The 17,780-nt window shown below is 48.8% G+C and overlaps 1 protein-coding gene across 1 annotated transcript; it reads right to left on the bottom strand.

Moving 5' to 3' along the window:
- Positions 1 to 7,990: 7,990 nt before the first annotated feature.
- Positions 7,991 to 10,045, bottom strand: LOC117580752. The gene has a single exon (XM_034267449.1). The coding sequence runs from the start codon at positions 10,008 to 10,010 to the stop codon at positions 8,055 to 8,057; it is 1,956 nt and encodes a 651-aa protein (XP_034123340.1). The 5' UTR covers positions 10,011 to 10,045; the 3' UTR covers positions 7,991 to 8,054.
- Between the last annotated feature and the right edge of the window lie 7,735 nt (positions 10,046 to 17,780).

The raw sequence follows: 17,780 nt of genomic DNA on the forward strand, positions 1-17,780 counted from the left end.
AGGGTGTTCCTTTCTTCAAGTGAGCGTGAGGAAAGGACAAAGCCCAAATGCTGTGTGGCCTGGCCCAATGAAAATCTGCTGTGACTTTGATGCATTTTAGGCAGCAATACTGCTGGACCCTCAATCCTTGATTCGTACTCATTCAGTCGTTGCATGTCCCTGGAATATCGAACCGAAGCGACTGACTGACTGCCACCATCTGTCCTGCGAAAACCGCAAAACCAAATTGATTTTGTCTACTCAAGCCCGGGACATGGCCCTGGCCCTGCACAAGACTGCCGTGTCTGGGTCGTGTCCTGTGCATTCCCCTGCCCTGCTGCTGTCCTGCGGAATCCTCTGCCCTGGTTGTGGGCCAATTTTCATTACGCATCTGGAGGATTGCTCATGTGGCATTACGCACACGATACATTGTTTCAGTCGTACAATTGAGTTGCCAGCGAATCGATTGTGGACAGACAGGGCTAGTGGCAGAGGGGGGAGAGTGCGCGTGTAAACATAATCAGTATTTGCAAATAGAGAAGGAACTGCAATGGGATATTGGCTGGAAGATAATTTCGTTGGATGCTGTTGGACACAGTCCATGCGGACTGTAAGCCGGTGAAGGCGATAATGTTTGGTTTTGATGGTTCATGTATAAAATTTGTATAGAAAAATAAACAAAAAGCTGTCTAAATCCTCCATCTGTGGGCAGCAATTACCAAATTGATTTGGCCAGCAAAAGAAAAAGAGTTCAAAGACAGATCCGATCCGATCCGAACCGAACCGATTGCTGCCAGCCACCAGCTGCTTCCTCTTCAGAGGAAGAAGCGGCAATGAAAACAGTTGGCTCAATGACAAGTAGAACGACAATCGAAGCGAAGCTTAAAAGAGCACAAAAGCCGAAGGCAATGGGGGAACAAATGACAAATTTTTAATGCCTCAGAAAACAAAACGTTGATAAGATCAGCGAGCGGCAAAGGCAGAACAAAGCCAGCAGCAGCAGCGAGGAACAAAGGGTCTGCAAACCCAAAAATAATAAAAAAAGAAATACAAAAAAACGCAAAACAAACAAATGGAAGATGACAACGCGATGAGGATGAGATCCTCTCAAGATCTCCCAACGCTGATTGGGGGAGAATTAAACACGCGCGAATAAAAATCAATGAGGGACCAGGACTACCTGTGCTCGGCCGCTCTTCGATGGGATCATTTTCAGCGAACGGCATAGAAGGATGGCTGGCTGGCTGGATGGCTGGATGGATGACTATTATGCCAGACAGACGGCACACGGTCGAGCACACATTTGAGATTTTTGTCAACAGGAGGGAGAGAGAGATTCTTGGGGCGTTTAAAAATAAAATTAGTAGAAATGCGACGAGCTCTCAAGCCGCTCGAAAAAGAAAAACATTTTGAAAGGACAAACACACACACTTGAAGGAAAGGCAGCAGGGAACGGACACGGACACGGACACGGACCTGGAACGAGGACAACGTCGCGACCCGTCCCGGGCCGTACCCCGGTAGTTGTCATCATTTGTTGATTTTCATTTCGCTCCGTTTTGTGCTCTCCTTTTGCTCTTGGCTGCCTCGTAAAAAGGAATCCTTTAAGTGCACTTCAGAGCACAATGCACTCGCTGCAGCAGAGCAGACGCAGAGAGACAGCGTTGAGCGCTTGTTCCTGCCTTTCAGCCATCCATCTGTTGTCCTGGGATTACAGGACTCCCGATTTGCATCTTGCCCAGATCAAAGCTAAACTCTGATCAGCATTTTCCTCATTTTCCATCAATAATTGCGATAATCTTGACAGGGGAAAGCCTGGCGCCATTCTTGGGCGCCTGCTAGACTCTCATAGCTCTTGGCCGCTCCCCCCGTTGCTTTGCTAATTTACAATTTCAATGTCACGCTCCATGCAAGTGGCGATAAATTTGCACTACCCGAGGGCCATGGGGTGGACTGGGGAGCTATGGAGCTGCTCTTAATGGGCAACGCATCGCTGGCCTCGATGCACTTAGTGAAATTACATGGCTGCCAGGACTTGTTGATTGCTGCCGCTGCCTGCTGGCTAAATTTAGCATTATTAAAAAATTAAGCTGACAACATGCCGCTGTCATGCAGACCGAGGCAAGAACAGCAAAAACAGAAGCAGAGGCAGCGACAGCGACAGAAGGAGAGCCAGAACTAGTGGAGTCCCGAGGCCAGCTGACTATATCGAAGACAAATTCCAGCCAGCAGGCTGGCAGTAGGGAGGAAGCGGCGCAAGACATGCGTGCGTCATGTGGCAGGGTCGCCACGACCGCCCGACACTTAGTTTAATTTCTAGGTGCCGGCGAGGGCGTCCACGGTAGCCAGACTCTGGCCACATGCCTTGGCCTTCGTCTGCCGAGTCCCTTACAGGGACTGATTAATTATATTTCGGTTCTTTTTTTGGAGTTATGAGCAAGAGCAGAAGAGAGACACACGCTAAATGAAATGCCATTTTTCATCCACATTTAATTACGCTAATGATCTAAGAGCAGAGTGGAAGGACAGGCAGACGGAGTTGCCAGTTGCTGCCACTTATTAATCCGTGGCACACTCAGATTATGTGCTTCCACATCCGCACTAATGTCGCCCCCTCCCAGGAGTGTTGTCTTTTATCTGGATGCTAGACTATGAAGAATTCGTTTCGCTTTTTGAGTTGTTTTAGTTGCTCCCAGACACAGACACAGACCTAGATCCAGTTCCAGTTCCAGTTGCCCCAGACCCAAGACATGATTACCACTGTGAAAAGTACACGAGTTGTAAGTCAAAGTGACACTGAAGATTATGGTTTATGTCGACAGAGTTGACACGTTGTTTATCAGCAATGCAAGTCAAGGACTTTGTCAAGAGCAGTCCCAGTCCCGAGGTACACAGCAAATGCAACTTTGTGTTGACGGATGCATGGCAAGTGCAAGACCCAGAGCGAGACCAAGAGCAAGACAAAGGCAACAGCAAACCGACAGCCCAACAGCCCTACACACGCAATGAGGATCGATGTGGCACGAGGGGGACAGGCAACGTCTCGACGGGGCCAACTTGTACTTCTGCGTGTGTCTTACAAAATGTTGCAATTAATTTAAGTTTTTCCTCTGGCGAGGCATCAAACACAGTCCCGAAATGACATCGCATCTGAGTGCATTATGTTTCGCTTAAATTCATTATAAATCAAAAGTTGATGACGTTGAATCAATCCATGGAATCGCATTAAGCAATCTCCCTACCAATCTCTACGCTCTTCTGGGGCTAAATGATAATGGCTAGCAAATCGCTCAGCGCCCATTTAGATGACATAACCGATAAACTGTAAATTGCCCGCAAAAATGGAAAGTTTCTGCCACCCACTTCGCATTAACATTAACCTATCTGTGGCATTGTCTGGGCCGTAGTCAATCAGTGGCAGCGGGTGGCCATGTGAGCCAGGACATAGGTGCCACCAGGGACCGGCGCACCGAGCAGAGAGGAAGCAGCCTTTCCACATGGCTGACTTATTCCCATTTTTTTTTTTGCACTTTCGAGGGCCATGAAGTTTTTTTTGTGCAAAGTTATAGACGTTAAATAACTCCCGTTGCGCGGCGCAAAACTTTTGTTTACGGCAATAAAAAAGTTTGCTTAAAATATACAAAATAAACTCGGAGCACCCGGGACAAGTCCAGCTAAGAGATAGAAAGAGAGAGAGAGCCTCAGAGAGAGTGTGAGAAAGAGAGCAGGAGCTGAGCTGTGGCTGCAACCTTTTGGGAGATGTTCCAAGACGCAAATGTAATATTTGCTAATTTTATGTGAATTTTGGGAAAGTTTTGTGATGCTCTTGTGGGAGTGGAGCATAATCCTCCAGAGTGTACGCAAATCTGGCGCATTTATGGTTATACAATTTCCTTGGAATGCACAAAATACTCGTACCTTGAGCAGCAGTTTCTTTTTCGATACACCAGACAAAGGCAAAACCCAAAGACAAGCACCTTACACGGGGCTAATGTATGGGATTATCCCTAAACAAAGCAAACGGCAAACGGCAAACCTCTGTAGGAGTAGCAGCACGAGGAGCAGGCAAATCAATTTTACATGCGAGCTGTGCGCGTAGGAATCCTTTGGCCTGGCACTTGGCTTATCCTTTCAAATGGAAGTGCTCCAGCAAAACAATAAACATTCGTCTGGAATCTAATATAGAAGGTGAAAATCTTTGGCCAAAGCTTCAAAAAGGTTTCCATCCAAATATTGAGGGTTTCGTGAGAGCAGCAGCTGGCAGCGGTGGCTCTCCCATAAATGCGGTTAAATGTAAAAGTTTTTTGCTTCTTTAAAATGTTTTTACCAACTTTCGAGGGTTGCGTGGCGCCCGAGCTGGCTGTTACATACATGGAGAGTGTTCTCTATGGAGAGTGCCAGTTAATTATGAAAGAATCTTTCGAGTCTGTGTGGGTCATGACCGCACTTAAGCAGGCTGCAACTGTAGCCCTCTGGCCACTGGACCAAGGCCATTCCGTGACGGGCACGCAACGGCATCAACGGGTTAATGCATGCCACACAGACTTACACTTGCACAATCCCCCATATGGACAGCCAAATTATCTATGGGCCCGTCCCATTACATTACTAAATGCTGCAACTGTACAAATGGTGCCCCCAAAAAGGCATTTTCGTGGTCCCACTGCTAATTATGGGCCGTAAATTAGCTGCCGCGACCTTCAATCAAAGAGCTCAGAGCTACACCCAAAAAACATGAACACTGCTGAGTAGTTTCTTGATAATAAGTCAAGGGTTTTTTTTTCGACTTTTGATTGATTAATTTGAATCGAAAAACGAAAAACGGGCCACGAATTCAATTTTTAATGCTACCATAATTTGGCGGCAATTAAATTGGGCAGACAAGAAAAAAAGAACACAACTGGGGTTAGAGGAAATATTTTAAAAGAATTTCGAGAGCTATAGTCAGGGTATTTATGCTGCTAGTTGTTCATCTGTTGGGTCTCCAAGTTGTTGGTGTTCAGCGCTGCTCCATCAAGTTGACGCCAACACGTGTGTCGTTGGTGCCCCTCTATTAATAGCTCTTTAATTGATGATTATGTGGGGGGAAAGCGTCGTTGACAAACTACTCGACTGATGGGCATACATGCAGTTGAAAACTTTCGGGCATTTCGTATTGAACGGCTGCCATTAATCAAGAGTTTCCAGCACTCGAAAAAGCTTTTCGGCTGTGGTTAAATATTTTGAACGCCAACATATGTTGCCTGCCATAAAGCCCCATGATTTGTCATTCATGCAGCCGCAGCCGCAGCCGCAGCAGCGCAGCTGCTGGATCGGGGGATCGTGGGTTCGGGGGAGCACCGAAAAACTACGAGTGCTGCGACTGAGAGTGTAGTATCTTGTGCTCGCACTCGCAACTGCATCCGATAGATACTCGCAAACCGCAAACAAGTTGCAGCACTGTTGAGCCAGCTGCATGTCATGCCTCAAGTTATGGAGAATGAAGGAGACAGGGGCCGACGGGCGGGTGCGGTGTGGCTGCGGGGCAACAACAACTCAATGTGCGTTCTGCGTTCTGCGGTTTTGGTTTTGCAGGGCATGGATTTCAGGCGCTTTCATCCAACGGATTGTGGCCCAAAAAGTTGCTCAAACTATGGCAAACATTTTTGTATCCAAAAAGTAGTTGGTTGGCTGTCAGGATTTAGCTGCTGGCCAGCTAAATACAGTAAACTCCCTGCGCAGACTGCAGCAGTCCGCTCTCCTACTGCAGATAAATAATTCCCGGCAGATTGTTCCCAGGCCATGGCAAAAGTTTTATGGGTATTTATTGATTTTGGAAATAGTTGAGAGCTGCTTTGATTGATGGTTTGGCAGAGTTTTGCCTGGGCATTCTGAACAGATTTTCAAAGTACTTTTCCATGGATATGCGGCAAAGTAATAATCAAAAGGGTTACTGCTGCCCATTCCCATTCCATTTCTAAAAGTATATCCAATAAATATAGAGCAGATCTAGCTACTCCCCTGTTGTAGTCAGCTTTGATCTTTGCTGATTTTCTCTCTCTCTATCTTTCTGTGCTGAGTGGCTGCTTTCGCTTGGCCTGGCCTAATGGCATTGTTGCAGCAGCTTGAGCTGCCCCCAGCGGCTGGCAATTACCAGCAACACATGAATTACGCTGCCACCTTTTGTACGTAGAGTGTATTGCCCCGAAAACTTTCGCCGAAACTGTAGGAAAAGTCAGCCAAACATTTGCTGAGGAAACACGACTTCAAATTAACACGTAAATTGCAGCAACTTAACACGCGTTGGAGTCGCAGTTGCAGTGGCAATTGCCAGTTGCAAGTCGTAGGCTGCAGCCTGCAGACTTCTAGTGGCAAGTCTTGGCCTGAGCCTGAGCCTGAGTCTCAGCCTCAGCCTCGTTAAAGGTTGACTGGCTTGACTAGCGGTGCCTTGTTACAATTAATTGCATATGGCCCAGGCCAGGCCATGCCACATTTTTGCATACCGGGGCAGCAACTGCAACATGTTGCAGTCAACAATAAATTAGCGCTTCAAATGCAATGGCCACGGTCTGCTCTGTTTTCAGGCTCAGACACTGGCCCAGTCCGAGGCCCAGACCCTGGAAGATGCCGCAGTCAGTTGGTGATCAATCAAGAGCTCGTGTAATGGGAACCCCCCTGTCGTTACACGATAGTTTAGCTGAATTGCGCAATTAATTAGTTTCGTGTTAATGAGCAATGCGCATCAAGTCGCTCCAGACAACGACACCAGGCTGGCTCTCCTCCTCTGCCGCTTCTCGATACTCTTCTGCTACGGCCAGGAATTTTTTAATGACCTTCCCTTCCGTTCCAAGCCGGAGCTTGGGCTACAAATTTATGACACGTTCAGAGCCGGCTGCACATTTGAAGACTCACTTAAAGTTTATGAAAGCCAAGGCTGCCCTGACTTTATTTTAATTGGACGCAAAGATCTCTGCGATCTAAAAAATGCTTGTGATTGAGTGCAGCAAAGCTCTTAAGTTTTTAGAAGTTACAACAAGAAAAGTAATACAAAAGAAATACCTACAAATGTGCTGATTGATTTTCCTTTGACTCTGCCTGTTTTCAACTCAGTTTTCAGGCCTCTAAACTATTGGGAGAAAGAGGGGAGAAGCATACAACATAACTGATTTTCCTTTCCGTTTATTGTTATACTGTGGTAGGCTTCTCCCTGATGTCAAAAGTTATGAGCAAACAATTTTCTGCTTAAAAGCGTCTGTCACAAAAAAAAAACCCTTTGGAGCGGCCCCTTGTCAAGCCAAACAAAAAATCCCATTCAGTGCCAATACTTTTTCACAATTTGTCTGCAATTATTGTAGCCACAAAAGTTGCTACGTGATTTGGTTTTAACGAGATTGTATCCCGAACTATCGACAATGCAAATATCGTATATTGTGTAATTTGCTCGACCAAATGTAGGGGCGTGGCTGGGGCTGGGGCTGGGGCTACACAATGCGGGGAATATCGTGTGTCAGAAATGTAGAATTGATTCTCGTCCTGCCCCTCCGCTACACATTGTGGGGGGTGGGGCAGTGCGTGTTGTATAATATTTCACATAGTTGAACGGCTCTCCATCCGCCCCTGCCGTCGTCGCATTTTGCCAAGTGGCAACAAAGCAAACAGTTTTCATTTTCAAAAGGACCCTCCAGCCAGCCCGCTGACCATTTTTGCTTTATAATTTGACAATCAATTGACAGTTCGTTTGGCCAAAGCGGAAACACACTCAGAACAAAAAAGAAACATGCGACAAAAACACCATTTGACAATACAAATACGAAATAAAATATCAAATAACTTTTGGGCAAACTATTCGAGAGCCAAACAGAAGCTGGAGAGCAACTCAGATTTCCCTGTGACATTAGTTAAGTGCTGCTCCCATCGAGGGGGGGGGGGGGACATAAAAGTTTCAAGAAAAATTCCATTTAGGGTTTGACATGCATTTGGGAAATGGAAGAGGAGCTCAGCTGTGGGACTCAATGCAAAAGGTATGCCAAGGTTTTTAGAAACCTTTTAACATATATTCGAACGAAGGTAAATCACGATACACGGGGCCAAGTCTCTTACAGTCCAATGATATCCAAAATATCCTCCTTTGTGAGCTTTTCCTCTTGGTTTGCAGGCTGAGCGGGCGCTGGCGTAGCTGCTGAGGCTGGAGCTGCCTTTGGCGGTGCTTTGGCAGCTGGAGTTGCTGGCACACTGATCCTCGTAGTGGCTTTTTTTTCAGTAGGCCTCGAAGCCTTTGCTGTGGGCGCTGCTGCTTTGGTCACTTGGCTGCCGCCTTGATGATGCTGTCCCTTGACGGTGACGTCCATGGAGATGCCAGCGACTTTGGGTTGCGCTCCCTGGGCCAGCACTGCAATGTGTGGCGTCTGCTCTGCCAGGGACTCGGAGTCGGACTTGCTGGGCGTGGGCTGCAGCCAGCAGCGATAGGTGGCCAGGGAGACGCCGCAGGGCGGCGGCTTGGACAACAGATCCTCTGTGGCAGACTGCTCCTCGGACTTCTCGGGTGGCTGCACTTGCACCTCCTCCGCCGCTTTCTTGATCTCCCTGAAGGGCGCCAAGTAGGTAAAGAGATGTGGGTAGGCCCTCCGCTTGATCTCGCAGGTGCAGCGGCACTGGAAGCGCGCTTCCTCCTCCTCTCCTTCCTCGGAGTTAGCCTTCGCCTCTTCCTCTGGCGCCACCGGTGCCTCGTCCACGCGGGGCCAGTCCCGAAACGGTGCCAGCCAGCAGTAGTCCGTGTCGTTGTCCTCAATCCCAGTGGCCGACAGTCGCTCCCCGCGGTGCTCCTCCTCCCCAGCACCCTCAGCGTAGGCGGGCGGACAGGTGCAGATGTCACAGGTGCAGGTGCACTCCGGATCGCAGGGCAGCTCGTCCTTGGCGCACGGCGGACAGATGACCTCCAGGGGCGGGAAGGGCACACGATGCTCCTTGAACTGTTCCTCCGTCTCGTCGTAGTGCAGCCAGCGGCACACGTACGGCCCCTGGCTGCACTCTGCGGTAATCTCTGGCGCCTCTCGCTCAAACTCCCGTTCACACAGCAACGGCGGACACTTGCACTTGTCCCTGCGCCGCTGCAGCGTCGCCTTGGAGCTCGCCTCGGTGGGCGGGCGGCTGGAGGACTTTTGCTGATTGACTCGCCTCAGGCCGTGGTTGTAGCGGGAGGACTTGGAGCTGACCGACTTGGAGCTGGGCATCGGTCCCATGTCCACCAGGATCTCGGTTACCTGCACGGACAGCTGACTGGGCGGCACGACCGTGCGGGAGGGCACAGTGCTGGGCGGCACGACCGTGCGGGAGGGCACAATGCTGGGCGGCACGACCGTGCGGGAGGGCACACTGCTGGGCGCCATATTCTGCTGCTGATAGAGCACCTCGATCTCGACCGTCATCGTGGAGACTGTGGCCTGCGAGGGTTTGGCGGAGGCCCAGCCGCAGCGGCAATGATTCTCGTCGTCCCACACCACACGAGTCCTCAGCACATCGTGCAGACTCTTGTAGACGCACTCGAAGCGCTCCGCAAACTGCAGCTCCTCGGAGCGCATGAGGCCGGCGTAGGCCGCGTAGATCTCGGCGGTGCGCTTGGCCGCGTGCAGCCAGAGGCACTCCTGCCGATGCCGCATGCCCTCCATCAAGGCCTTCAATCGCTTGCCTTCGGTCGCCGTGCCGTGGTAGTACGCCTTGAAGGCTCGCTTCACAATGGAGTAGGCAATCTGGGCATCCATGCGCGACATGTGCGCCTCGTGCGCCAGTCCATGGAGGAAGGTCTCCTTGCAGAAGCGCTTGCGCGGCACCCGATCAATCCTGTGGCGGACCTCGTCGTAGTGCAGCAAGGAGCGTCCAATCACCTCCCTGGTGCGTCGCACCTCCCACGCCTTGAGGCCACATATCCGCATCACCTGCATCACGCTGTCCGTGATGTCATCGATATCCCGTCGGAAGTATTCCGCGCGCTGTTCGCGCAGCTCCTTGCCACAGTGATGCACCGCAGGCATGTGGCACGGACACTTTTGGTTCATTTCGTAGTAAATTTTGGATTTATTTATGGGTGACAGAAATCTAATGGGGAATGTATGGGGAGAAACTATTTGTGTGCCCCTCTGGGCTTCCCTCCTTCACCTGTTTGGGTGGCTGTGCAGGGAGGCGGCGGACCAGATCCCTCATTAATCGTATTTATATTTGTTTATCCAACAATTTCTCCACCGCCCATGCCACATTCTAGAATGTTTTGCGGCCTCCACCCCCTCACTTACTACTGTTAATTCGAAATACTTTTATGATGCATTCCAAAACGCAGGAAACGCACAAAAACAAAGAGAGCGGAGGGAGCGGAGAGACAACAGCATAAAGATACATATTTGAATAGGCGACGGCGCACAGCAAAAACAACAAACAAATGCCACGGAGGCTGCTGCGCCACAAATGTGGGCAGGGGGCGAGCAAATACTCTACAAATGAGACCGAAACAGAGGCAGAGATAGGTACTTGGCTGTTCGCTTTATTACTCGTCGTACTCCTCGGTGTATGCCGATTGCTGGATGCCCTAAAAAACTCGAATTGCAGTCTGAACAAATATTGTCATGCGGTCATGCCAAATATTTACATAGCAACCACTCTGGGGGGAAGGTGGAACATAGACAATTCCGGCATCAAAAAACCAAGGCAGGGACTGGGACTGGGACTGGGACTGGGACTGGGAGGGAGAGCCATGCCGGATAAATGCGGGCACATTGACAGTGCGGGCGATTGATTTTTCCTGTGCTGCCTGCCAGCTCTCAAGGGGCACCCCAATCTAAAATTAATGCACGGCGTTGCAGTTGTCAGTCAGAGCAACAAGACATCCAGAATGAGTTTAATTGTTGACCCTAGCTATTAGCCCCCCTGTCAAAGGAGCTCTGACTCACAGCCGATGCGTGTGTCTCTTCAAATACTCCGTAATTTATATGCAAAAAACACAACGCACATTTCTGCAAAAACATTTCTTAGAATCCACTTTATACGAAAACGCTTCGGAATGCATCCAAAGTCGATGACTGACAAGCAAAGTGAGAGAGAGAGAGACAGGGGCAGTGGCAGTGGCAGTGTCTTGTCGGCTGCTTTGTGCTCCACGATTTATACTCGCATTTGTTTATGTTGCAGTCGCATTATTGTTTCGCGATTTCTCGTTTATTGGAGGGGTGTCTGTCTGGTGTCTGGTGTCTGGTTCCATCCAGGCAGGCAGCTCATTATTATGGCCTCTGTGCTGCGGGAGTGGCACAGACAGTAATCGAATGTTAAATGGCTTAAAGTTCATGTCAATTGGTTTCTATGATTGAAAACTCTTTTGACATTATGGAGTTCTATTTTAGATGCATTTATGGAAAGAGATTTGAAGGGGATTCTCCACTTTAGTCTCGAACTGTCTGGGGAGTGATCTTACAGGTATCTTTGGACTGTTTTGAGGCTGCAGCTGCAGATAACTTCAATTGCAACTTTGTCAGTGGATTGACAGATTGCTTAAGAGAGTGACTGTACATGCCAATCAATGAGACCACAATGTAACCCTTCGATTAAGGCTTCGGTAGCATTATTTATTCCCTAATAAGTTCGCTTTATTTTCAAGCAGAGTAGTGCCTGGCTGGGTGTGCTTAGTGTACAATCAATGCCAGAATGCAGTGCCCTGCCCCCACACTCAACGCCTTTCAATTCCCATAGCGACTTCCATTTATCACGCTTGATCTTGATTAAAAGTTCCCCCGACACAAGTCAGGATAGAGGGAAGTCAGACAAGCCAATTATAGACAGCCAAAGCCGCGTAAAGATGCCAGCAAGCAGATGTGTGTAGAGCCGAAAGCTGAATGAAAATTATAATGTGAGCGGCAGGCAACTTCCATAAAGACATCAACAGTTCAGTTCGTGTGGCATCAAAGAAAGGGCCCGGCAAAATGCAGCCAAAAGGGGGAAAGTCTTGCCGCGACTTATGAGATTTCCAAAAATAATATTAAAATTAGCAACGAAGCGCAGCAAATGAGATTTTTGGATCCATGCCTTTGGATGCAACGGCTGCACGACTAGTGCCTATAGGCAGGAGGAGGACAGGCAGGCAGGAGGAGCAGTCAGATCAATCAGTGCATCAGACAAGAGCTTAGTGCCAGTAATTAGGAATGATAAATGTTCGATTTACAGTCGAAACTGAAGTGCAATATGGATGGGTTATAAATAAACAGAACGGGCAAGGGAAAAGGGGGAAAACACGGCCAAAGAAGTGCTAAAAAATATGAAGTGAATGTGGAGCAGTGTGGGGATTAGCTCGGGAAATGGGGGGACTTACCAAAACTGGGAGCAAATTCTACATCTACATAGATATGTAGACATAGATAAGTACCTGTAACCGTAGCTGCATGCCACGCCGCATTCAATGCACAGTTGGAGCCACGCACACACAGCTGGACCTTGTGCAGCGACTTGCCCCGTTTCTAGGTTGTAATATTAGCGCCACATTTGACCGCTCAGTTGGCCTTATCACGGCACAGTGTCCGCTTCAGTTCAGGGCTGACTCAATTGACCAACGGCCACAATGTTGCGCAACCGCAAAACGCTGGCCACCGAGCTGGTAGGGAGCTGGTGCCCAGGAGCCTGCCATCCCGTGCAGGGATTTTACAACAATTTGCGGTTTGGGGCGGCATTTGCATTTTGCATTCTACATTCGGCATTCGACTTGGCCTCGCGGATATGTGTGTCTATAACAAAACAATTAGAAACTACGAGGCTACGGGTCTAAGCCCTCGACGATTTGACGCTGATTTATGAGTGGGAGGAGTCGGAGCTGGGGATACACGAATATTCAAAGACAGGCACGTAGCGGCTGGTAGGCTGGCAGGCAGGCAGGCAGGCAGCCAGTGGGGCAGTCGGGGGATTAGCCCAGCGACCAAAAGGCAAATAAAAGAAAACTGGGCACACACATACACCTCATAAAAGACAATTCAGAGGGGGAAGACTGGGGCTGGAAGGTGGGTGGTGCTCGGTGCTCGGTGCTCTCTTTCTGCAGGCCACCCGTGGGCATAGTAAAATGCTAGTGAAACAATTATGCAATTACTTAATTTGATAGCCCAAGTGCCTCTGTGTGTGTCCTGTCGCTGCTGACGTACCGCATTACGTATCCGTAGCGTGGGCCATAACTGGCCTTTTGCCTGTAATTGTTTTTGCTGCCATTCGCACGCGCAACGGCCCGCAGTCAGGGTCGCCTTGGTCCTGGCTTTAAGTGTGACTTTTCTACCTCTTGCCATCTACAGACGGGAGACTGAAACGAAACAAATTCACGCGCTAAGCAGGACTCTATCCCTTGTTATTATTGTTATTTTTTTTTTGCATGCCACACAAATCGTTCGCTGGCTCTAATGGAGCTTACTCGCGCACATACACACAGTATCTGGCATGCGAAATAAGTTTTTATTATCATCGCCCCGGAATATGTCATGTGGCACTCTGGCACTGTGACTGCCTTGAGCTGGCCCACATTCCGCCGCCGCTCGTCAGAATTTTCAACAACAATCAACACCTCCCTACGGCGTCAGGGAGGTGAATGGGAAGAGTGCTAAAAATTGCTAGAAATCATGGCTAATATAAATCATCTTGGCAAGCAGCTTTGCATGTTCAAGTGTCATACATAAGGCGGTGCGCAATATGAGAGGAGAGACTACTCAGCGGAGGAGGAGCAGAGGAGCAGAGGAGCAGCTCAGTTCACACCCATACATAATAAACACTTGGGGGATCCGGCTTTGGCGCACGGCTTTGCCTTAACCCTTTTTGACTTTGGCAAATGTGTGGAGCCCCACACCCCGCCCTGAGGCACAGCCCAGCCCAAAACACCCACCTGGGCGCACCTTGGCCTCCCCATTTCCCACTTTATCCGGGTGTGTGGGGTTGTGTTTGCTTTGCTACTCAAGTTGTATTCTGTGTTTATTTTCCTTTGGATTTACTAAAGCAATTTTCTTTGTTGTTTCTGTGTGTCCCAGCGTGTGTGTGTGGGTTCTGTGCAAACACACACACACACACACACACACACAACCTGACATTTGCCATATATTTTTTGTGCAAATACGTAACAAAAGCGTTACAGCTGCTGGCATATGGTTTTCCTTCGTCCCTCCAGTCAGTCGTACCGTACAGGTGGGCTACGCCCCTGTGATTTATGCAATGTCAAGACATTTTTAATTAAGCTTTCGACAATTGGGAATCTCGGACTGCAGCTGCAACAGCTCTATCCCAGCATCGATTGACAACAATTGAGTCGCTGCCAACAACAATTGTGCTGGCCGAATGACCAAATGTAATTGGCAGTGTCTTAGCAGCATCAGGCACCAGAGAGTCTACGCTGCTGTGCTTTGGGATTTTGTATGCACATCATGTCGGAGCGTCATATAAGAATTAAGTCATAATGCGGAGCCGTTTCGTATGCAAAAACTTGACAAAAAACGCAACATGGCAAACATAAATAACTCGAGCAATGAGCAGCAGCAGCAGCAGCAGCAGACGCACGTTTTTACGATGTGATGGATCAAACTTTAAACATAGAGCATAAAAGGAGACTGTCAGAGCGAGGCATTGGATACCCTTTTGTTCTACGCCTTTGGGTCTCAAACCTCTCCCTAACACCTCTAGATCTTCGGCAAGTGTACCCACAACAAGTCAAGGAAAAACGTAACAGCTCAGTCAAGTTTGTCGGTGACGTACGACTTACGACACGTTGCCAGACCAAAGGAAAAACTCGCAAATACACAAGTGGTTGCTGGGTAGGGGGGCTAACGAGCTGCTCCTACTCCCTGCTAAATATTTTATTGCAGCAGGGGATTGTAAAAGGGACCAAACGAGATTGGAATGCCACACATACTCGTGCGAGAGACGAGCGACGAGCGACGAGCGAAGGCACGAAAGACATTTAAATGACATTTACTCACTCAAACAAAATGCAGCAGCCAGAAAGAGAGAAGAGACACAGAGAGAGCGGGAGAGCGGGAGAGAGCAGAGCGAACAGCTTAACTAAATTGCATAAAATCTATTTAAATGAGGGAAAGAGACGAGCAAGTGGTGCCACAGTAGGGGAGTTCGGGAGGCCAAAGCTTTAAAACAATAACTATGCAATGTATGTGTGTGCGTGTGCCCGAGACACGACTGCTACCTACGACACATGCCACATGCCACTGGCACTGCCACAGCCACTGGTTTGGGGCATGTGGGGCGCCTAAGCTAAAGCCAGACATAACAGAGCATATCCTGGCCTGCCTCTCCTCTCATCCACTCTCCATTCTGCCATGCAAAAACTGTCGTCAGTCAGCTTAAATTTATTGCTTCCTTATGTTGTGCAGCGTTATGAAAATAAATACCTTAGAGGAGCACATCCACTCCCACCCACAGGCTGCGAAGGGAGACTCTCTCCCTCCCTTTCCCTCCGTTTCCACCCGCCTTAAACTTGAACTTTTGGCGTGGCCATATTTCATGCCGCTTCCCTCAACGAGCACTTTTAAAATATTATATGGGAGGGGAGTACTTTTTTTTGTTGTACATTTTTGTTGTGCCTTCAACTTTTTGAAAAATTTTTGTGTGCAGTTTGAGACTGTAAATTTTGTTTGACTTTTCGGCAGTCGTCCTCGAAGCTCATCCTCCCGATTTGTGTAGGCGCCTTTCTAACCCATGCCAAGCCCAGTGCCAGTCCCGGTCCCAGTCCCAGTCCCAGTGCCAGTACCAATCCCAATTCCACTCCCGGTCCCCCGATGGTGGGCGCCTGACCTCGTTTTTAATGGCGTTTGTTTTGAAGCGGGATTTCCGCTTTGCGGAAAGGGTTTTTACGACTGCTTTTTATGGCATTCGAAATACAGAAATGTGTGTCGGGCTCTTTGCTACGTTTTTGAATATCATTTATTTAAAGTTTCTCTGCTCAGAGCGTTATGACATATATATTTGGGACCGCACGTGGTGGCGTATGCGTAATGTGCGTGCGTTCCGCATTATAAATGTATTACCAGACGAATGACGAGCACGAATGGCGGACGGATCGATGAGTGCGCTGAGAACCAAATTGAACACAGGTACATCCGAAGAGTCTCCTTCTCTCGCAAAAGTTGTTTCTCTTTAGACAAAGTCTTAAGCAAAGAGCAGGCCCTTCTTTTCAGGGCAATCTCTTATCCTGCTGCAGCTTTGATATGGAACCATCCAATTAAGGACTTCCTTTAGGACTCGGGGACACATAGCAGAACACAAGTTTACCCCGAAATCTTAAAGCTACTCGCACTTTGCTGTCTTTTCTTTGGGACTTATCTTTAAACGGCCTACGACTCCATCAGGAACCATCCCTTGGTCCGTCTTGGTGCCGGTCGATGCCGGTTGGGATTTCAGATGGGCGGCCGGCCACTTGCCACCCTCGTGTATGTCTGTGTGTGCAATCCATTCCGCAAGGAAAACACCTTGCAACCACCAAACTGTACAGATACCAACATAAATTTCATTTCATGCCAATTTAATCAATTGGGGGGCTAAAGTAAAAGCAGAAACAGAAGCAGGGAGGAGTGGGACAGGGAGCAGTGCCAGGGTAGAGGCTCGACGGGGACCACAATAAATGCCCCACAAAATCTGAGACAGCCCTTCCATGGCTATTTGTCACATTCTGGCTGAAATTAATTCGTTTTTGATTAGGCGCAAAAAATCAATTTCTCGACCAAACGGAGTTTTATTTGCTTATGGAGGACATCAGTTTTTCCAGCCAGCCCCAGAGCCCCATTGCCTCCCCCACGGCACTGCCCTTGGCAGCTGTTTCATCACATTATTCGTGGCTGTCTGTCTGGGAACGGCAACAGTTGATGCCACCACTCCTGCCCCATGTCCATGGCCCCCTGCTCGTACTCCATCCTGCAGCCCTCTGACTCGATTAGACGTTTATTTGTTTTTGCTGTAGGTAAATGCAAATTCAAGTGGGTGGAACACCCATCCTCCCATCTCCTTCTTCGACAGACTCGGCCCCCTCTCCCGGGGTCTATAAATCAAATGCGCCTCGCTCGGGCGACAGCTTGTGCTGGCGGCTGGTAGCTTCTCCCCACCCACGGCCCAACCGAGTGCGCCATGTTGACAATTTTTCTACCAACCCGGCACTGACCCTTGACCGGTGGCGACTCGCAGCATCGGTAATTAACACATGCAGATTTCAGGGAGAGACTGTGCCAGGCGAAGGGCTGAATCGAATGGGGATCCGTGAGCTTGCCAATTTGGAACAACTGTTGCCAGGCAGTGAGGCTGGGATAGGGCCAGGAACAGAGACATGGACAGAGCCAGGCCGTGGCCACGTTGTCCATTTGTGCCATTTTGTTGCGTTTTAATTTCAAATTCAATATTGACGGCGTCGACAATTCGAACAGATATACAAAATACTCGACACAGGCGGCACAATTGAGTGGGAGAGAGAGAGAGAGAGAGAGGGAGAGAGCAAGAGCGAGTGCGGTAAAGACACAAATTGTTGTCACATGTTTGGTCGATTTTCGTTTTATTTGGGGAACAAACTTTACATAATTAATGGCCAGGTGATTGAGTGGGCGATGGCTGGCTGTCAGGGACAAAACTCTGCTTAAAGAAAGCCAAAAAAAAACAAACACAAATTCAGGTACAGATAAAGAGCTGCAGACAAAACTTCAGTTTCGGGAGAATTTTCCTATGTTTTCCTCTTGCGTTTGCTGCAGCCGTTTCCTAGTGGTATGTTCTACCCCTCCTTTTTACTACACTCCGTTTCATAGTGCTAAATGCTGTCTATCCTTGGGGTTAGCGTG

Source organism: Drosophila guanche, unplaced genomic scaffold (genome assembly GCF_900245975.1).
Source record: "Drosophila guanche unplaced genomic scaffold, DGUA_6, whole genome shotgun sequence".
Classification (NCBI taxonomy): Eukaryota; Metazoa; Arthropoda; class Insecta; order Diptera; family Drosophilidae; genus Drosophila; species Drosophila guanche.